The following is a 22,562-nucleotide window of genomic DNA, read 5'->3' on the forward strand; positions in this document are numbered from 1 at the left end:
TAGGCGTTGTTAAGCGCTGCCCTAGATGGAGTATTTCTGCTCCCAGCCCCAGCCTCCCTCCCTCCCTCCCGCCGTGCGCAACCCGGAACCGTGGCCGTGTTTCCGGTTCCTCGGGAAGATGTTTCTGCTGATCCGGAGGTCGCGGCTCTTCGGGTCGCTGGTGAGTGTAGTCCTGTGTCTGGGGTCGGGGGTGGGGGGCACCTCGGGCTGTGAGCTGCCGCCTGTCATCGAGGCCTTCCTCGTTGTGTACTGTGACTGTTGCCGGCGCTAGATATTTCACTCACTGTCCCCAGAGGCTCTCATTACCTGTTGCCCCAGTTACACCCAGTGCTGGTTAATAAACTCATGATCCACTCTTTGTCCAGGCCTGTCTTGGCCATGGCGAGAAGTACCTCAGATGGTGGGCCATTCGACATTCTAATTTACTCATTTGAACCGAAAACTCGTATGTGCCTTCTGTATCACTGCGGTAGATAGGTATGCTGTATACTCACTGAAACTTCATTCACTTACACAGTGACCACTATATCAGGCGCCCCCTCCTACACAGAGCTGGACTGTTCACTGCCTGGTGTAAAGGAGCTTTCACAGTGAGGAGTTCACTTTATCAAATTCCCCAGGTGAAATCCATTCTTCCCAGCTTCCTCCATTTTATTAATACTTATATGAAAATTCAGCGTAAATTTATTATCGAAGTACATATGTCACCATATACAAGCCCGAGGTTGTATGCAGGCATACTCAATAAAATCCAATAATCATAGTAGAATCAGTGGAAGACCACACCCAACAGGACAGGCAACCAGTGTGCAAAATACAACAAACTGCAAACACAAAAAAAATAAGCAATAAATATCACAAATATGAGATGAAGAGCCCTTGAAAGTGAATCCATAGGTTGTGGGAACAGTTCAGTGATGGGGTGAGTGAAGTTTTCTCCATTGCTTCAGGAGCCTGATGGTTGAGGGGTAATAGCTATTCCTGAACCTGGAGGTGTGGGTCTTGTACCTTCGTCCTGATGGCAGCAGAGAGAAGAGAGCATGACCAGGGTGGTGGGGGTCCCCGATGACGGATGGTGCTTTCCTACAACAATGCTCCACGTAGATGTATGTGCTCAATGGTGCGGAGGGCTTTACCTGTGATGGCATTGGTGTTCCCATACCAGTCAATATGAGGGGTCACAGGGAGAGGTACACATCTGATTCTGTATGTCGCAGGGGTACAGCTTTAATGACGCTTTGACCATGGGTGCAGTTCTGGTCGATACTTGCCTGTCACTGCATGCCACTAGACTAGACTTGGTGTGGACAGATCTGTCACTGTGTATCATCAGGGCTCGGGTGTGTCATTGGGTTGTCACTTTATTGCTCCAGGTTTGGTGATGGGTTCTCATTGGGAGAATGTGATGAGCTCTCCAAGCTTCCCAGTGTGACAGTTTTTAGTGCCGTAAGTAGCTATGGAGAAACAGAGTGCAGAAATAGAAACCCGTTGCACTGATCAACGACCACTCGTTTATTCTCCCCACGTTCCCATCAACCCACCCAGACTCCAACTCTCACCCGCCCACTAAGGACAGCTTAGGTCAACCAGGGACATGGGAGGAGACCTGAACAGGTGGGGGAGTGGGTCCCGTCCAATCACAGTGACAAAATGCAAACTCCCCACTGCACAGGAGGTCAGGGTTGAAACCCAGGGTGACTGGAGCTGTAACACAACAACTCTACCACTTCATGTCCCACAGGTTTTTAAAGAGACAAACCATGACGATGGGCTGAATGGCCTCTTTCCAAATTCAAGCACTTGGAATCGGTCTGAGAGTTAATATCACCAGGGTCAGCAGATGTTGTGAAATTTGTTAACTTGTGGGAGCAGTACAATGCAATACATAATAGAGGGGAAAAAACTGAGTTACAGTATGAATGAATGTATATTAAGTAGTGCAGAAAAAACAAAAAATGTAGTGAGGTAATGTTCATGAGTTCAATGTCCATTCAGAGATTAGTTGGGCAGAGAAGTGGCAGATGGAGTTCAATCCGGACAAGTGTGAGGTGATGCATTTTGGAAGGACAAACCGGAAGACTGAGTACAGGATTAATGGTCGGTTACTTAAGAGTGTGAATGAACAAAGGGACCTTGGGGTTCAAATCCATACATCCCTCAAGGTCGCTGCACAGGTTGATAGGATAGTTAAGAAGGCCTGTGGGATGCTAGGCTTCATTAACAGGGGGATTGAGTTCAAGAGTAGAGAGGTCATGTTGCAACTCTACAAATCTCTGGTGAGACCGCACTTAACAGTATTGTGTTCAATTCTGGTCACCTCATTATAGGAAGGATGTGGAAGCTATGGAGAGGGTGCAGAGGAGACTTACCAGGATTGGAAAACAAGTCTTATGAGGCAAGGTTAACAGAGCTGGGACTTTTCTGTTTGGAGCATAGAAGGATGAGAGGGGACTTGATAGAGGTCTACAAGATTATGAGAGGCATAGATAGGGTGGATAGTCAGTACCTGTTTCCCAGGGCACAAATAGCAAACACCAGAAAGCCTATGTACAAAATTAAGGGAGGGAAGTTTAGAGGAGACATCAGAGGTAAGTTTTTTTACACAGAGGGTTGTGGGTGCCTGGAATGACTTGCCAGGGATGGTGGTGGAGGCTAAAACATTAGGGGTATTTAAGAGCCTCTTGGACAGGCATGTGGATGAAAGAAAAATAGAGGGTTACAAGATAGTGTGGGTTTAGTACTTCTTTTAAGGCATATATGGGTCGGCACCACATTGAGGGCTGAAGGGCCTGTACTGTGCTGTAGTGTTCTAGTGCTCTAGATGGCAGATGGGAAGAAGCTGTTCCTGAATCATTGAGAGTGTGCCTTCAGGCTCCTGTATCTCCTTCCTGATAGTAGCAATGAGAAGAGGCATGTCCTGGCTAATGGAGGTCCTTTATGATGGATGCCGCCTTTTTGAGGCATCGCTCCTTGAAGATGTCCTGGATACTACGGAGGCGAGTGCCCATGATGGAGCTGACTACGTTCACAACTCTCTGCAGCTTAATTTGCAGTAGCAACCAAACCCCCCCCCCCCCAAATACCAGATGGTGATGGAAGCAGTTAGAAATGTGTGAGTGTTTGAGGTGACATACCAAATCTCTTCAAACTGCTAATAAAATATAGCCGCTGTCTTAGCCTCTTTATAGTTTCATCGATATGTTAGGTTCAGGTTAGATTCTCAGAGATGTTGGCATCCAGGAACTTGAAATTGCTCACTCAGTCCACTTCTGATCCCTCAGTGAGGACATGCTGTGTTCTCCTGTCTTACCCTTTCTGAAGTCCACAATCATTTCTTTGGTCTTACCGACTATGAGTGTGAGGATGGAGAGTTGAGCAAAGGTACTGACCTCAGGCTTTCTTCAGTTCTTTTTCTTTTATTCCACAGATACTGAATAATTGCTCATCAGAAGCCGTCAGTAACGGCCACTTTGCCAGGGAGAAGGCAAAAGGTAAGCAAGCAGCATGCATCCAAGCAAGGAGAAGCCTTGTAACGTGATGTGTCTGACATAGTGCAGGGGAGTTAGGAAAGATCACCAAAGGTTAGCGCAGAGACTGTGTTTAAGTGGTATCTTAAAGTGAAGGGATTTAGAGAGGTAACTCCAGGGCTTTGAGCATAGGTAAATAACAGCAGAATGCAGTGACTAAAACTTTGCAGAATCTCCACGGGCTGTGAGGCTGGAGGTCGGAGATCGGAAGGGGGTGTGGGGGGGTGAGGAGGATACATCAACAAGTAGAGGCAGGAGTCAGCTCCATGGTATCTTGAGCCAGCTTGACCGTTCGCCACGCTCCCCCCGTCACTGACTTCACCTCCACTTTCCCCCTGAGCCCAGCAAACCGCTGTGGTGCAAAAGCCCACCACTGCTGCAAAGAGATTCAATGAGTTCCCGTCAGTCACCGGCCTCCCGGAGAGACGTGGCTTTGATGGGATGGCACAGTGGGTAGTGCTGCTGCCCCACTGCTCCAGGAGCCTCGCCTTTGACCCCGACCCCACGTGTGGTCCCCGTGCGGATCCGTGCTCTTCGTGCGACAGTATGCCTTTTCCCTGGCTGCTCTGGGTTCTCGCCTTCCAAACGTGTTCATATTGGGAGGGAAAGAGGTTAGGGAGAACTCACAGCCAAAGTAAATGATAAGAGTGTTGGGGTGTTGATGGTCATGTGAGAGAAAATCTACTGCAAGGGGGAAAAAAGTGGATGAATGAGACTGGTGGGGGGGCTGACATAGACTCGATAGGCCAAATGGCCTCCTGCACTGTAGTAAGTGTGTTCCAGTAGATCAATCATTATCCCAAGCATATGACTCCTTTCCGTGGAGCCCTTCATCCTTGGAAGACCCGTTCGGTTGTTGAAGCTCAGATCCCAGACCCTGCTTTTACCCTCGACTGTGTTTATCACTCAGGGACTGTTGTGAGGCATCATGTGGCACACAGCTCCACAGGAACCATTTCGGAGGCCACCGAGGACTCCTTCCTGAAGTGGACCCTGCTTTTGATCCCCGTTGCCACCTTTGGTCTCGGAACCTGGCAGGTATCACAGCAGCTTGGTGTATGTTCACCTACTGTGGCGAGGGATTGTGGATGGGTCTGGGCCAGGTGTACAAGGGGCGGACGGGGACGTCGGGGGGTGGGGTGGGGGTTAAGGGAAACATTTTGTGGTTTAGGCTGAGTTTCAGCAGCCATGGTGGTCAGGAATCAGGTGGAGTTTCTCATAATCACGAGAGATTCTGCCAATGCTGGAAATCCAAAGCAGCAGACACAAGATGCTGGAGGAACTCAGCGTCCGTAAAAATGAATAAACAGTCGACATATCAGGCTGAGGCCCTTCATCAGGACGGGAAAGGAAGGAAAAGATACCAGAATGAAAAGGTGGGGGGAGGGGGAAGGAGGAGAGCTAGAAGGTGATAGGTGAAGCCAGGTGGGTGGGAAAGGTAAAGGCCTGGAGAGGAAGGAATCTGATAGGAGAGGAGAGTGGACCCTAGGAGGGGATCCAGGGGAAGGTGATAGGCAGGTGAGAAAGGATAGAAAGGCCAGAGTGGGAAATAGAAGAGGGGAGGGGTAGGGAATTTTTTTTCACCAAAAGAAGAAATCGATACTCGTGCCATCAGGTTGGAGGTTACCCAGACGGAATATAAGGTTTTGCTCCTCCACCCTGAGCGTGGCCTCATCATATCATGAGAGGAGGCCATGGACTGACACGTCGGAATGGGAACGGGACGTTCCGCTTTTGGCAGATGGAGCGGAGGTGCTTGAAGAAGTGGCCCCCCAGTTTACAATGGGTCTCACCGATGAGGGGGAGCCTCACCGGGAGCGTGAAGTGCCATAGACGACACCGACAGATTTGCAGGTGAAGCGTTGCCTCACCTGGAAGGACTGTTTGGGGCCCTGAATGGAGCTGAGGGAGGTTTCTGCTGTTACTGTGGGATGGTTCCTGGGGAAGTGGGTTCGGGCTGGTGGTGGTGGCAGGTCAGAAAGCATGAGAAATAGAAGCAGGAGCCATGCTCCACTGTGTAATCAGATCATGGCTGACGAAAGTCAAACAACTGCAGATGCTGGAAATCTGAAATAACCTGGAAACTCTTCAGCAGCTCAGGCAGCCTCTGTGGAAAGAGGAAGTTAGTGTATCAGATCTCGGGCCCTTCATCAGGAGGAGCTCCTGAACGTTTCTCCTCATCAGTTAACACCCACATCGCTTCCCCTGACCCTCCTGCCCTCTGGTGACCCAGGCCCTAGAATGGCTGCCATTCTCTGCTCTGGCCCTTCACACTCATCCTGTGGAGCATAGTTTATCTTTTACCACTGCTCGGCACTCTTAATCCTCGTTTCTCTTAAAATTTAAAATTCGGTCAACCTCTACCTTGATCACTCTCAGTGAGTGCACCCCCCCAGCACTCTCGGTTAGAGAACTCCACTAATTCACCATCTTCTCCCAGCTGAGAGCTTTAGGCCCAGTACTTGGGAACTTGGTACCTGGGGAACGTCCTCCCCGTCAGGCCCCACAATAATTTTGCATGCCTCAACAGCATCATCTCTCAAACTCTCCTAAACTCAAGAGAGTGCAGGCCTAGACTGCTCGCTGCTTCGTCAGGAATCAGTCTAGTGAATTTTAACTTCATTCCCTCTTTCAGGGATTCCCAACTGTTTCTATGCCATGGGCCAATACCGTTCAGCAAGGGGTCCATAGACCCCAGGCTGGGATCCCCTGCTCTATCACAAATGTACCCCTTCTGGGGGAGGGCATAAAAAAGTATACAGCCTCATCAGGAAGTATCTCTCCTCTTGCGCTCAAATCCTCTTACAGGGACACACAGGTATCAGTGAGTCCCACTATGTAAAAAAAAATTGCCGGTCAGCTGTTACTGTGAGGTGGGGGTCAGGATTGGAGTGGGTGTTGGAAGTGATTTGCAGGAGTCGGTGCTCATTGTGGGAATCTGAGTAGGAAGTCATTGTGAAGTTTCTGGGATTGGGATGGGTTTTGGTGTTCTGTGGGGCCAGCTGTGATTAAGGGTGACTGTGGAGGTGGAAGAGCTGGGTCTAACAGTATGACTAATTCCTGCTGACATTCCCGTGCTGGAAGGTAACCAGAGAAGGGCATTGAGATGTTCCATTGTCCCTGTCAGTGTCACTGCCCCACTGCACTCAGTTCCCTGTGCAGGACCAAGCTCCTGTCTTGTTGCATGGCTGAGCTTTGCCCCATTGGGCTGTATGTCCCTCTCTGACACCCTCACCCTTCCCATAGGTTCAACGTCGGAAATGGAAACTGCAGCTCATCGACGAACTGAAAGAAAGAAGCCACTTGGACCCCGTGCCTCTTCCCTTGGAGTAAGTAAAATTGACAGCATCCTCCTTCTGTGAAGTGACACGAAACCCTCCCCCGTCACCACCGTGCTCTTACCCCCGGAGTTCCACTGACCCATGCTGCCCCTTCCCTAGCATAACACTTACCCCACACCTCTCCATCCCAACGTTTCCCCAGGTGAAAGGAAAACTTAACTTTGACATTAGGAACAGGAAATGCTGGAAATACTCAGCAGGTCAGGCAGCAGCCATGGGGAGAGGAGCGGTGAACATTTCAGGTTGATGACCTTTCATCAGAAGAAACGGGAAATGGCAACTCTGCTCTCCCCAGAAGCTGCTGGGCCCACTGACTATTTCAGGCACCGCCTCTTATTATTTCAGGTTTTCCACTTAGCTAACCTTCGACCCCAAAATATGAATGATGCTTTGCCCATTAAGTAATTCTGACTTGTGACAGGGAGTAACTCCATCTCCTGCCCTTGAGTAGGGGTGAACTCTGACCCCTTGCCCTTGAAGTAACTTTGACTTTCAACAGTTCACACATTAATTATTCTTTCAATATCTCTAAATCCAAAGGACCAAAGAGAGTGCACTGACCCATCATGCTGATGAGCAATTGTTTAGGTCCCGGGTTTAGAATTGTGGCTTATTATATTAGTGCTGTTTCCGTGGTTACATGGGCTCTCACCGTTGTGTGTTGTGCCCCGCAGCGGACTGGAAGTGAAGAAGCTGGAGTACCGGCGGGTGCAGGTACGCGGGAGGTTTGACCACTCCACAGAGCTCTACGTCATGCCCCGGTCACTGGTGGACCCCGACAGGGAGGCACGAGAGGCGGGGCGCCTGACTTCCAGCGGAGACAGCGGCGCCAATGTGGTCACACCATTTGACTGCACGGATCTGGGGTAGGTCAGACGGACAGCTGCTCCCCGTGCTCCCGAGTGTCCGAACGGGGCAAGGAGAAGCCATTGAGCCCCTTGATTCTAATAAACTGCAGGAAGACCCTTTGTCCCTGCACCTGTTACACAGAAACACGAGAAGACCCTCACATGGAGTCCAAGAGAAACCACAAACACTCTCCATTTTTCTCCAAGTTTCTACAACTCAAATTGAGATTATTTATATTTTATATGAAAGTTTAAGAGAAAATTGAACATCTAATATTTTAAGGGCAATTTCTACTATGGAAAAGCTGGTATCCAGTCCATGTTTGCTCAATACCAGGGTTGTGCCCATGTACTGGGATTTTTCTTTATTTGAATTCTGCGTTTCAGTGATCACCATGTGGTATATTTAACACCCCCTCTATGGAACCCTCCAAAGAGGGTTAGCGCAGCTTGACTGGAATGCTGAGACTGTGAAGAGTACAAGTTTTCCCATCCCCCAGTTCTCCTCCGCCCTGGGACAGCAGGAGGGGAACTCTTGGCCTCAGACCGCGTGCAGAGCTCACGGCCAGTCGATCAGCCTGTGACCTCCAACTGAACTGGGCTTGTGTTTTTTCCCTTTCAGAGTGCGAATTCTTGTGAACAGGGGCTTTGTACCCAAGAGGAAGATCAATCCAGAAACGAGGACAAAAGGACAGGTGAGGAGCAGGTGGAGCATTAAAGGAGAATCAGGGGCTGGGTAGAAAGCTCGATGGGAGGGGATTCAGTGGGTCGATGGACCCCACTGAGGACCTTTAACCAGTGGAGACGTAGAGGGTCCCCATTGGCTAGCAGAAAGACTCCAGATTTGGGAATTATTTCTCTATTATTATGAATAAAGCTTGATTTTGAAATTAGAAAAAAATAATTTCTCTATTTTGTTACCATATTTTTACTTCAAAATATTATAAATGTCAATTCTTAAAGTGATGTTAACATTGTTTACATCAAGGTGGCAGAGTAGCGTAGTGCTTAGCACAACTCTTTACAGGTGATCAAGGTTCAATTCCAGCCGCTGCCTGTAAGGAGTTTGTACGTTTTCCCCATGACCGAGTGGGTTTCCTCCGGGTGCTCTGGTTTCCTCCCACAGATGGTGGGTTAATTGGTCATTGTAAATTGTCCTGAGATCAGGCTAGGGTTAAATCGGGGGAATTGCTGGGCATTGCCAGTGCCACTCGTGAGGCCCCCGGGGCGATACACACCATTGCTGGAGGGCTTCTCCAACAGACATAACCCTTCAAAGTCCAGTAGCAGGACTCTAGACTATTGTCCTTCCCCACAGGATTTTGCATGGTTTAAGATCAAAGAAGCCAGGCCCGAATTGTAGACTGCCGGTGGACAGGGTGGATATTAATGGGACCCTCTCTACAGCGGCAGTGAGAAATCATTAGCTTGGCTCTGTAACTATGAAGAGCTATGAAGGTGATCCTCAGGAGTTCATGTGTTGACTCTGCTAGATTACAGATGAGGTGGAGCTGGTTGGGGTCATTCGACTGACTGAAACGCGCAAGCCATTCACCCCTCAGAACGACGTTGAGAGGAACTGCTGGCATTACCGGGACGTAGAGGCAATGGCACAGATTGCAAACACAGAGCCCATACTCATTGATGCAGACTTTGGTAAGACATGTTGGTCATGAGCTATTACACAAATCTCTCAGTGTTGTTTGTCACCGGGGCAGAAGTCAGGGAGCTCTTCTCGGCTTTCTGTTGGGGAAGGTGCATTTGGGAGTGGAGTTTTGTTGGAATGCTGCCCTGTTGGAAGCGCAGTCTTAAGGGAGCCCCAGATTGTCAAAGAGGTAAAAGGAGGCTGTCTTGTACTGTCAAAGGGAGGTGTACTGAGGGAGTGCTTCATCCAAAGCAGAAGTAGTAACGTTGGGTATTCACTGTTGTTACCCAACTCCACATTCAAGCGACAAATATTTCTTGGAGACCACGGCTAATATTTATCCCTACAAACTGTGGTGGATGACCTTGTCATTCTGACATTGATGTTTATCAGTGCACCAATTACTTTACAGAAATGACATTCCTAAGAGCTTCAGGTAGCCTTGTTTTGATGACACATGATTTTCTCCCTTTAATGTTTTTCCTTTGGGATGTGGCTGTCTTTGATATTGCTGAGAGCAGTACAGAACATCCCCTCCTCTGGCTGATCACACAAGTACGCTGGCTGTGAATGGCCCAGGTGAGTAAGTACCTGGCCTGGTCAGCTCCAGTTTACTTTTGCTGTTGTCTCTCGAGGAGGTAGAAGCCCTGCCGCCAACTCACCTCACCTATCAAAAGCCTGCCAGTCATTTCACTCGAACAGATAGAGCCACCTATTCTTCAACCGTGAGTGAGATTGTGATGGGTAACAAGGTGTGTATGTGTGTCGGCTACGTTCCCTTGTTGTTTTGCTGTTAAATCTGCTGTGCGCTATGGCCCCAACATGTGCTTTATCCTGCATCTAATGGAATTGTCAAGTGGGACCATAGAATTCATAGCCATTTAGCTCAACTGGTTCTTGCCAGAGTTTCTGCTCCACATCACATCAAAAAGTCCTTTTCCTTTCCCCTTTAAGTGTTTATAAAGCACCCAAATACATCTCACCCACTCTGGGAAGTAGAGATTTGCACATTCCCTTCATTTAATGATGAATTCATGTCCTTCTGCACTACCAATGGGATTGGTGGATATTTTATTTTTGGTTCGTCAAAATCACTTAAAGACAACTTTTGCTTCCAACATCTCCAGTCAAATTACTTAATGATTTTAAGATCTCCATCATAATACTGTTAGTCTTTGAGAGGAGTCCAAGTCATCCCAGTGCATCCTGCACACTACTCAGTCTCTCAGTACTAACAAATCTTTCGCACTTTTTCCAATTTCTCGTTTTAAACATTGTGATGGCCAGCTTTTCAAAATACTCCTGCAATCTCACCCAAGTTTCTGTAGACAGAACATAACTTTTCCCCTATTTAATTATATCTCCCTTAGAAAAGGAACCCATGCCCCTTTAAGTCTTTGCTTTGCTCATTTAATGATTTGTGTATCTGTTCCCAGCAGAGGGCCTCTGCTTCCCATCACTATTAAAAGAAAATGGGGTCTCCTGGTTCCTGTTGTGGTTTCTCGTGCCCCACAAATGACCAGGAGACGCAGAAGATTCTTCAAGAAGGGTTAAACTTTAATTTGCAAATCAAAGCTGAGACAGTCATTGAGCTAGTCACTGATTGCCCACCGATCCTCGGACCCAGCATTTTTTATAGCAATCTCCTGGTCCAGTTGCATTAGCATATGTAATCGATCTATAGTTGCGTATCACACATACCCCACGTACATCTTGCCCCTATTGTTTTTACCCATTGACTTAATCATGTCCTAATCTACATCTCTTAGCTACCTCTCATTAACACACCATTGTCTTCTACATTTTTAGGATACATGCATAGCAAATAGTAAGTTTCAAAACTGACTTCATAGTTTTGGTTACACAGCAAAATTTATACTTTTATACTCCAATATATCCCCCCTTTGAGACCCAGAGGGTCTCACACAGAGAAAGAAGACTAAGAGTCCGCGCACAAAAGCCTCAATAAACTCAAGCACTTATTCCCAAATCTCGGGTTAAACTATACTTTTCTGCACCAAGACCTCAAAGTATTCTCTCCCTGTTACCCTGGGCTGCTGAGCCAAAAACCTGTCCCTCTGTACCTGAGACAGGGAAAAAGACTCAGCAGCCCTTACAATCTACTCCCACACTGTCGTTTTGCTCTTGTTCACCCTGCAGGTGTTGTAGGCTGTAACGACACATTTTCGGTGTTTCTTTCTCCACTAAGCTTGCTTCAGTAATTGCCACGAGCATTGGAAATTGTTTGGTTGCAGCACGCACTACAAGAGATTTGAGACAAGGAAGAAAACAGCACAGCACAAACGCACAGCTCAACAATATAATACTGACAGTTATTGCTATTTTAGTCAGCCATGCTCCCCATCCTCCAAGTCTACTTTCTAACCAATCAAAGAACTGACGTCCGAACCCTGCATTCTGTTTGACCTCCGTCCGCAGATTCTTTAATTTATTCATTGCTCTGGTGAAAGACCCTTCTGGGCTAGTATTGTTCGGTATGAAAGTGCAGCATTGTTCTCCAAACATTACACACACACCCCCTTTTTCTGCCAAAAGCCAATCCAGTACCTGTCTGTTAAGAAGCCCTACCATCCACCACCACATCCTGAGGGTCTTCAGGCCCGTCCTCAGAATCAAAAATTTCCCTTACTAATTGATCAAACTCCTGCGGTGCAGTGTCAGCTTCTTGTTCCCCGTCTGTCTCCTGATAACTGCTCTTCCGCATCACTTACCTTGGACACTTCACCTGATTGCCCTTGCAGGACTGCCCTCGTGCAATGGTTCAGGTGGTACCAGGTGGAGCGTCCTTCTACCTGAACTGCGGTGGGTGATGCCTTGGTCACCGTAAAGGGTCCTTCCCTTCTTGGCTCATTCCACTTTCTCCGAAAAACTCGCACGTAAACCTGGTCTCCTGGTTTAATCGGTCCTTCCCCTTGTACGGTCTCCGGCTCTTTCTGTTTTTCCTGGGCATAAATAGACCTATGTATCATAGTTAGCTGCTGCATGTATTGTTTCAGTTCTATTTCCAATTATTCCAAACTAGGTCCCTTGTACGGCCCTCTCCACTGGGGCACTGGCATGGGCCTCCCAGTGAGCATCTCATGCGGTGTCAGGCATGTCATTCGATTAGTTTGCATGCGGTAACTCATCAATGCTAACGGTAAAGCATCGACCCAATTAAGTTTAGTGTCTGCACAAATTTTGTTTAGTTTGGCTTTCAGGGTTCCATTAATTCTCTCTACCATGCCCTGCGACTGAGGGTGGTATACACATCCAAATCTTTGCTTTATCCTCAGCGCCTGTAGTAGCAGTTTGACCACTTTCTGGATAAAAGCTGAACCATTGTCTGAGCTAACTTCTGTAGGTATTCCAAACCTTGGGATCACTTCATTTGTCAGAAATTTTACCACTGTCTTTGCCCCTTGATCTCTTGAAGGTACCACCTCCACCCATCTGCTAAATCGATCAATTACTACCAGCATGTATCTTTTCCCTCTCACTGTCTTTATCATGTCTACGTAATCGATCACTAGATGTTTAAATGGTCCTTCAGGTACAGGAATGTGACTTATTGGGGTTGTAATTCCCTTCCGAACATTATTCTGTGCGCATACCTCGCACTGTGACAAGACAAAGTCCACTGAAGCCTGTAAATAAGGTGACCAAAAACCATTCTTCTTTATTTTCTTTATCACTTCCCCCCTTGCACAATGGTCCACCCATGCGCTTCTGAAATCAGAATCGTCAGTAGAGGGGTGGGCGCTACCAACAAACTGTCTTCCGTGCTCCACAAGCCTTCCGGGTTCTGCTTGGCCCCCCTTTATCTCCACATTGTCTGTTCTGCCAAAGTTGCCTTACCTTGTATTTCAATTAGGTCCTCTACGTCAGGTTCTGGAGTTAGGCTTACCTGGGGGGCAATGACAGCTGACGTACACCCAGACGCTTTTCTGGCTGCCTCGTCCGCAGCTTGATTTCCCTTTGTTATTACATCATTTCCCTTATTGTGTGCCTGGCATTTTACTATAGCCAATGCTTTAGGTTTCATTATGGCTTTTATTAAGTCTAGAATTTGCTGACAATGTTGTATGGGATCTCCATTACTTTTTTTAAAACCTCTCTGCTTCCACACTGCCCCGAACAAATGGCATACTCCATGAGCATATGCCGAATCAGTATAGATGTCTACTTTCTCACCTTCCATCATTTCACACGCAGCTGTCAGGGCTTTGATTTCTGCTAGTTGGGCGGAACACGGTTGGGGACAGGACTCCATCCTAATAATCTTATAGCTCGACTGATCCTGCTGCACTACTGAGAACCCTGCGTGATTTCCATCATAGTCCCTATAACAAGAGCCATCTACGAACAGAACCTTTTTATCTGCATCCTCTAGTGGTTCTGACCGTAAATCTGCTCTCAATTTGGCAAATGCCATCATCTTCCCTACACAATCATGGGGTTCTCTTTCATAGTCTAAAGGGACAAAATCGGCTATATTACTGGTAGTGCATCTCTGTATAGTTATGTCAGGAAATGTCACTAGCAGCTGATACGCTGCTATCCTGGCTGGCGTCAGCACAAATTTCCCTCTTTCCAGTAATTCTGCTACTTTGTGGTGTGTGTACAGAGTCACAGGATAGCCCAGGGTTATCGATGATGCCTTTTCATATGCATAGTACAGCGCCGCCAATCCCTGATAACAGGGTGGGTACCCCTGAGCCACCTCATCTAGTCTCGTACTGTAGTATGCTATCGGCTGCTTTGCTTTTCCTGTGTCTGTCTCCTGTGTTAGAACCACTGTGACATAACCCTCCTGTCGGTTGGATACATACAAATGAAAAACCTTCTCGTAGTCAGGCAAAGCAAATGCTGGTGCTGACTGCAATTCCTGCTTAATAGTATTGAAAGCTATCTCCGCCTCTCCATTCCACTGTAAGTCATTCTTCAAATTTGTATGTCCTGCTTCTTTCATTATCTTTCTCAAAGGTGCCACAATCTCAGCATATTCTCCTATCCAATCTGAGCTGTACCCTGCCATTCCCAAAAACGTCATCATCTGCCCTACAGTCTGGGGTTTGGGGGCCTTAGTTATTGCCTCAATCTGATCTGGTGCTATCGCCTTCACTCCCTTGGATATTACCCTGCCTAAGTATTCCACTTGCTGTGTGCAAAATTGCAGTTTCTTTTTGGATACTTTATGTCCTCCGTGCGCCAGCTTCTCTAACAGAGTTACAGTGTCCTGCTCACACTGTTCCTCGCTGTGGGAGCAAATCAACAGGCCATCCACATACTGTAACAATGTACTTTCCAATGGCATGCCCTCTAGGTCTGCCTTCAACACCTGATTAAAAATGTGTGGTGAATGTTTAAATCCTTGTGGCATTCTGGTATAGGTATACTGAGCACCTCTGTAAGTAAAGGCAAACAAATACTGACACTGATCGGCTAGAGGAATGCTGAAGAAAGCCAAACACAAATCAATCACTGAAAAGTAACTTGCTTCTGGTGGAACATTAGTCAAAAGCGTGTGTGGGTTAGGGACTACCGCTGGCCAGTCCTCTACCACATCATTTACCACTCGCAAATCATGCACCAATCTCCACTTAGATTTATCTGCTTTTAAGACCGGCAGCAACGGGGTATTGCATGGACTGTTTGTTCTTTTAAGCACTCCTATTTCAAGCAACCCCTGCACTGTCAATGCTATTCTCTCTACGGCTTCTGGTCTTAGAGGGTATTGTGGTCTCCTGGGTGGAATTGCTCCCCATTTCAGCTTTATTTCCACCGGACTAGCTGTTTTTATTTTCCCTACGTCCGTGTCATGCTGTGACCACAGAATAGACGGCAACTCATCTAACCTTTTATCTTCCTGCTGGCCTCTTTCCTTTCCCAGCAAGGGCATGTGTGGTTGGGGAGTTATTTCGACCTCTCTCACTGTCCCTACCATATCTACACTTACAATTATTTTAATGCAATTATTGTCTTCTGATATCCACACCTCTGGCATGATTTTCCTCCACACTGTTACGGTTTCAGCACTCTTAACTAAGGGTCCTAAGTCTTTAGACTGATATCCCTTGTTTACCAACAACGGTATCCTGTACCATTTTTCTAAAAAGGTGTTCCACTTAACTTGTAAAGATGCCCCTTGCTTTCCAATTATCACAGCCTCCCCTTCCAGGTGCTGCTGGGTACATGCCTCCAGGTGCCATTTCTCCTCTAACTCCCTGTTCTGAGTCTCGTCAAAAATCACTGTACAATGTAGCTCAGATTTGGGCATTACAGCCCTGGGTAATATAGCCTACACGCCCTTTTTCCATTTTTCCCAGGTTTCCTGAATCTGGTCTGCGATGTCTCCTATCCAAAAGACATTAGCCTTCTTGTCTTCTCGCACTATCAATTGAGCCCCTGCTCTTTTCACACTCAGCCCATTTCTGGTGCATTCTAATTTTAATTCCAGTTTCAATAAGACATCTCTGCCTAACAAATTAATCGGAGTTCCTTTAAATACTAGCACCAGCAAAACAATTTCTTTATTTTCCATTCTCAACCGCACTGGAGCCGTGCACTATGTCAACTGTGTTTTCCCCGAGAACCCTACCGTCTTAATAAACTTTCCTGACATGGGAAGGTGAAGGGCATACTGTGGCTGTACGCAAGTGTACGTGGCTCCAGTATCTATCATCATTGGTGTCAGTTGCCCTTCTAACATAACCTGAACAATGGGTTCCTCGTCTGCCTCCCTTGTTATCATTGGGTAATGTCCCTTCCCACTCAAGTTCTCGGGGCACCCCTAATACCTCGCATAGGGGTTCACAGGTCCGCTTGGGCCTGTGGGGGCTGGTCCTTGGCTAAACTTTGGTTCCCTTATCGGTTCCTGCTGGTATGTAACAGGCCATGGTGTAAACGGACAATCTCTTCTCATGTGACCTGGCTGATTACATTCCCAGCACAATCTCTCTACCTCTCTTTCCCCTTGTTTCCTCACTGGTCCCCTCTGCCCATAGCTCCTCTGTCCCCCTCCTTGGGACTTCCAGTCCTGTCTGGGCTGTTTGAATTTAGTCTCTTCCTGATAGGGCACTTGTGGGAATGCTCCCCCAAAGTCAATTATTGGCATGGGGTTTTCCAGCCCTTGTCTTACAGTATGATCGGTCCCTCCATATAGCAGTGCTTTGTCCAGTTCGATGGCTGTACTCGAACTGGTGGTTGCTGGCAGCATCTTTTTGTTTTTCTCTTTTTCCTTCTTTTTGAGTTCTTCGAGCTGCATTTGTATCAACTTTCTTTGTACCTCTTCCTGCTGCTCAGCCAACCTTCGTTTGTCTTTCCGGTATTTTTCAACCGCATGGACTACATGGTTGCTAAATTCTTGTGGGGTCATTGATGTCAGCCCAACCACTTCCTCCAGTTTGGATTTTACTTGCGGAGGCATTGCATCCAAAATGCTGTGTCGGAACAGTGAGGTCATAAATAAGCTATTCTCCACCTCTTGCTCAGTCTCCACCTTTTCAACTGGTTTTCTACGTAGACTGCTGGGTTTTCAGTGTCTCCCAGTGGATCCCCTTTTAAGGCTTTGGGGTCCACTTTGGGTGGATAAAGCTTTCTGAGGGCCTGCCATACCCTCTGCCTCACTCTGTCAAACCCATCTCCATCAGTTCTTGGGTCGTTCGAGTTTACTATGCCAGCCATTTCCATTAGTTCGTTAAATTTGGAGGTTCCCATCAACCTTATCAACAGTGCCTTCAAATCTCCCATAGCCAATAATCGTCCCGCTGTTTCTTCTTCAAAGGTTCTAATCCATTTCCCTGCTCCTTCATGTAAATTGGGCAGAGTGTTTTTCAGCCCTTCTAGGTCCTGGGATCCCCAAGGGATGTACTGCACTTGTCCTGATCCTTTAACTAACGACGGCATCATTCTTCCTCCTTCTTCCCACCTGCCCTGGCTCTCCTCCTCACCCAACTCCCCATCTGTCTCAGGGTATGTCTTTACTGCCTCCCACACAAATGTCTCCGGGGTCCTGCTCTTCCCTCGGTCTCCCTGTGGAGTCCTTCCTTTCTGTCTTGATTCAATACTTGGTTGGCCCCTGGAGTATTTTTCGCATCTCCTCTGGCAATCCCCTCTCAGTAACTTATCTAGCTCTCTCTCTACTTCTGCAAGTCACTCCCCGACCGCCTCCTTCTGCTCTTCTAGGCTTCTGCCTCCTACCTCTTCCCCACAAATTCTCGCATCCTCTCTCTCTCCACTTAACTCTTGCTCCTCCAATGAGTCACCTTCTCTTTCTTCCTGTCCGTGTCTGTACACCTGTGGCAGGGACTCCTCATGATCCTTACTCGTGCTTGATTCCCTTCTTTCTTGTGTTTCTCCAAGACTCTCATCTCCTATCCTTTTTCCACTTCCTCTTGAATGCCTCATCTCTTCCTGCCCTGATGAGCCACTTTCCTTTCTAGTCTGTTTATTTCTATAGTATAACCGATACTCCTTTTCCTCTCTTAAGTATTTCATCCGTTCAATCCCTTCCATTTCTCTCTATGCCTGTTCCACCTTTATCCTTTCTGCCTGTATCTCCTTCCATATCGCCACTTTTTCCTTCTCGTATTGTTTTTTTTCCTCCTCATTATCCCAAACTTGGACTTCTCCCTGCATGCTTACTGTTCCCGTCAGCAGGGGGCACTGCTTAGGGGTTCCTTCCTCATTATAGGGAGGGGGTTTTTCTGTTTCTTTCGTATCCGGGTACGGAGCCGAAGCCAGCTTCTCACCGTACCCTTCTCTCTCTCTAACAGGCTGTTTCTCCAGCACCTTAGTGTCTTCCTCGTTTGTAATCAATAGTCTACCTGTCCTCCTCAGCCTTTCAACCTCCGTTTTGAAGAGTTTTAGCACTTCCATTTCTCGTTCTCTTTTTTGCCCTCTTTTCTTAGATTTATCTTTTGGTTTGTAATTTTTAATTAGTCCCTCCATTTCTTCGCACAAACTTACATCAAACGTTCCTTCTCTTGGCCACTTTGTGACCAAGTTTTTGGTTCTTTTTTCCCATTTTTCTGAAGTTTTTGTGATCTCACATTTATTTATCGGGAATTTTTTGCTCAGAATCTCTACTGCCGTTCCTTTACCTGTCATGTTATTCTCTCTTTTAAGATATTTCAGAGATTCACAGTTCGTTTACTGGATAATATTTACTCTAATTCTATGCCTAGTCTATCGTCTATCTACCAGCGCTTTAAACTATATATTGGACTGTCCTTGTTTCCTATTCTGTTCTGCCCGTGCAGACCTCTATTCAGAGCGGTACCCACAGAACTTGCTCTTTGCACCTCGCCCATTCAGATCTCTTAAGGCGGTATCCACGAGGATTTTCTACTCTAATTCTATTCTATTTTCCTTTCCCTGCCCGTTCAGCCCTTCGTTTCATACGAAGCGGTACCCACAGGGATTTACCAACACCACGTGGACTTTTTCTTATTAACTTATTTGAACTTACCCTCACTGCAGTGTTCTTGATCAATCCTCTGAGCCTCCTGTTAACCCCCAATTCTGCCAAATTCTTTGGACTGGAGAGACCCTTCGGCAGTGGTTCCACACTTCTGAGACTCCAAGACCTCCCCAAAGCCAACAGAATTCTTAGTCCAAATTGTCGCAAAAAGCGCTTACCTTTTGTTTGGGTGCACCCTTAATTCTGTTAGCCTTGTGGGGGTCCCTAGAGGACTGGGAAGCGTCCCCAATCTGCCGTTTCCTTTCCGCGGGTCTCTTTCCGGTCCTGCCGCGGTCGCCAATTTTGTCGTGGTTTCTCGTGCCCCACAAATGACCAAGACGCAGAAGATTCTTCAAGAAGGGTTAAACTTTAATTTGCAAATCAAAGCTGAGACAGTCATTGAGCTAGTCGCTGATTGACCACCGATCCTCGGACCCAGCATTTTTTATAGTAATCTCCTGGTCCAGTTGCATTAGCATATGTAATCGATCTATAGTTGCGTATCACACGTACCACACGTACATCTTGCCCCTATTGTTTTTACCCATTGACTTAATCATGTCCTAATCTACATCTCTTAGCTACCTCTCATTAACACACCATTGTCTTCTACATTTTTAGGATACATGTATAGCAAATAGTAAGTTTCAAAACTGACTTCATAGTTTTGGTTACACAGCAAAATTTATACTTTTATACTCCCAATATTCCTCCTCACGAAATGGACCAAGGTGAACTTATCGCTGACTGGTGGGGTGGAAAACCAGCCCAGCAGGATGGTGTGGGTGACAGTAATGGTTGTAGCCCAGGGGCAGCAGGATTCTTTTCTCAGTCTGAATTTAAAGCTTTGATGAAATTCAAGTCTAGATGGTTGGTGATGCACCTTAAGGTAATCTGAGCACAAAATGCAGAAATTTCTATCACTGTTTCTTACAGACAGCACGGTCCCTGGAGGCCCTGTTGGCGGGCAGACCCGGGTCACCTTGAGGAATGAACACCTGCAGTACATACTAACCTGGTAAGACCACAACTGTTATCCTAGGTTAAGTTTCCATCCAAGGCTAACCTCAATCAAAGGAAAGGTATTGCAAGTGCTGATCTTTTCAGTTGCAGATACTGAATGGCCTGTAAGTGCAGAGGTTACCAGAATAGTTACTGGGAGGTCTGACATTAGGGTATAGGATCAGGTCATGCCACCCCAAAGCCTTTCCACTACCAGCAAGGATACCCCATGATGGACAATATTGCAGGCCTTGCCAGCAAAAACCTACGTCTTAATAAATGGATAATTTAAAAAAATATTACAGCAGGAATCAATATTGGTCGAGGGGTCAGTTGGAGCTGCTGGGTTGAAAGATTCCATTGGTTTTAAGAGAACTGCATGGAAAAGATTTCAGTCTTGATTGTCAGCCATGTATAACTTGCATCTCCTCATTACTTAATTTTTCTGTTATTCCCATTTCTCTTGCTTAAGATGCCAATTTTTGCTCTCAGGAAGTTCTAAATTCTTTGCTGTCCTCACTTCAATCATTTTCAGTTCATAGCCCAGGTCGCCTTTATAGACATCTAGTTCCCTAATGACCTTCCATTCCCCGAAGGAAGGCATTAAAGCTCTGCTTCTGGATGGTAGACCTTACCAGTTCCCTTCCACCATCACCCCCTCTGGCTGGCAGAACTGGTTCTCACTCTGAACTCTCAACACTGGCAATGCTCCCCAACTTTTTCTGTGCTACATTGACTGCAGTGGCTCTGCTTCCCGCACTTTCCATAGGCATCGCTCTGTATGTGGCACCCCTTGTCCACTTGATACTCACTCCTGGTACTTATCCCTGCAGGTGTGTGAAGTGCCAGACCTACCCCTACACCTTCAATTAAGGCCTCAAAGTCCTTACAGGTGAGGCCTGTAAGTCTGTTGGTGGCAGACATTGTATCAGGTGTAGCCCCCAGTGAGACCCAACACAAGGGACAATTTTGTTGAGTATCCTCACTCTGCCACAAAAGGCAGGATCTCTCAGTGGCTAGACACTTCAACTTCCTATTCTAACATGTCTGTCCATGGCCACCTCTGCTGCCAGAGGCCAAACTCAGGTTTGGACAAGCAAACCCTTTTATCCAGCTGTGTACCCTCAAACCTGTAGGCATGAACTTTGTTTTCTCCAACTTTTTATAATTGCTCCCCCTCACTTTTCCCCCATTCTGGCTACCCTCTCTGTTCCCCATCACCACCCCCTCCCTCTGGTTCACCTCTTCCCCATTCTTCCATGGTTCACTGCCCTCTCATATTGATTGCCTTTATCCCTTACCTTTCACCTATAACCTGCTAGGTTGCATTCCTCCCCCCCCCCCCCCCCCCGTAGTCCTGATGAAGGGTTTTGATCCTAAAGATCAACTCTTCCACCAGATGCTGTCTGACTTATTGGGGGGGGGGGGGGGGGAAGAGGAGAGAAAAGAAATTCCCCAAGTTCCTTTTTGGGTTCACTACTGATTTGACTTTGAAATTTCTTTATATTTGCTTTTCCCATCTCCATGTCTGTGCGATTAAACGCCTTTATCAGTAATCCGTCATTAGACCCTCAACCTGTTGTCTCTCTCATTTCTGGTACAATCTTTTCTTTATTTGAAAGGTACGGACTTTGTGCAGCTACCTCCTATATGTGGTTCCAGAAGTTCATACGGAAAATCCCTGCCTAGAGTCGTCCTTCTGGAATTCCATTCGACTTGCCAGGTTTTTCCAATAGAAATGTTACAATCAATCACACTTAATATTCCCAATAAAATTAGTTTCTCCAACAGCAATCGCCCTCTGGCTTGTCAATAAGTTGCTTTCACTATAATTGATTAAGATGGCTAATGAGGCAACTGTGGGAACCATGAACAGGAAAGGTGCTAGGCAACATGGGGAACACATTCTCTGGGGCTCCCAGAATTGCAAATAATTCTTTAAGATCAATTTCCAGGCATCGAGTCCAATATTTTTAAAAACATCCTGGAATGTTTTTCATGTAGATATTTCTAGTAATTTTTCCATGAAAGATTTTAAGAACAATCCAACCCAATGGAACAAGGGGCGTAATATTAGGCATATTTGCTAGTGAACTGAGGATTTGCATTGGCAAGAATTGGCATTATTTTCCCAATGCCTTGGTGAAGGTAGACATCAATGCACCAGACTACTGTTTAGTTGAACATTATTTGGCAGACCTCCATCTACTGCTCGATGTTTCCCAAGTTTACATCGGGGATCAAAACCCCAGGAAAATGTATCACTAGACGAAGACAAACCATTCAGTCCACTGTTCATTCCCAGCAATGTCAACATCCTTTATTATCCCATTAACCTAGCAGCACATCTTTACTATATGGAAGGAAACCTAGTTACCAAGAATGGTGACATAACTGGATAACTTTGGGCAGGGTAACAACAGATGCTGCTTTACCTGCCATAATGCCAATATCCTTTAAATTACAGTAGAAAAAAATTTGATCACTGGTACTCCAGTATTAAGTAGCTCAACTCATTAGGCCTGCAACAAAATCAATCACACAGAAACCTATTCAGGTGTGGTTGATATTTAATCCAAGTCTCTAGTATTCAAATACTCTATATAAAAATGCCATGTTTCCTCAACACTTTCAAAATGTACTTAAACCTGAGTCTCCATCAAAATGTGCTTCAACTTTAGTTGAAGTAGGATCACAAACAGCAAAAACAATCTATGGAAGTAGGCTTCCTTGATG

General features: G+C 46.6%; 1 protein-coding gene across 1 annotated transcript; it reads left to right on the top strand.

Moving 5' to 3' along the window:
- Window positions 1–14: 14 nt before the first annotated feature.
- surf1 (SURF1 cytochrome c oxidase assembly factor) lies at window positions 15–21,620 on the top strand. The gene is made up of 9 exons (XM_073052284.1): window positions 15–160; window positions 3,428–3,491; window positions 4,438–4,565; window positions 6,774–6,856; window positions 7,543–7,734; window positions 8,339–8,411; window positions 9,210–9,372; window positions 19,761–19,842; window positions 21,449–21,620. Exons 1-9 carry the CDS (start codon window positions 26–28, stop codon window positions 21,513–21,515), a joined length of 987 nt encoding a protein of 328 aa, XP_072908385.1. The 5' UTR covers window positions 15–25; the 3' UTR covers window positions 21,516–21,620.
- Window positions 21,621–22,562: the final 942 nt, after the last annotated feature.

Source organism: Hemitrygon akajei, chromosome 7 (genome assembly GCF_048418815.1).
Source record: "Hemitrygon akajei chromosome 7, sHemAka1.3, whole genome shotgun sequence".
Taxonomy (NCBI): Eukaryota; Metazoa; Chordata; class Chondrichthyes; order Myliobatiformes; family Dasyatidae; genus Hemitrygon; species Hemitrygon akajei.

Coding starts and splice junctions, on each gene's coding strand:
- surf1 (XM_073052284.1), top strand. CDS start 26: ATGGAGTATTTCTGCTCCCAGCCCCAGCCTCCCTCCCTCCCTCCCGCC. Junction 4,566..6,773: donor TTGGTCTCGGAACCTGGCAG/GTATCACAGCAG, acceptor CCCTTCCCATAG/GTTCAACGTCGGAAATGGAA. Junction 8,412..9,209: donor AAACGAGGACAAAAGGACAG/GTGAGGAGCAGG, acceptor TGACTCTGCTAG/ATTACAGATGAGGTGGAGCT.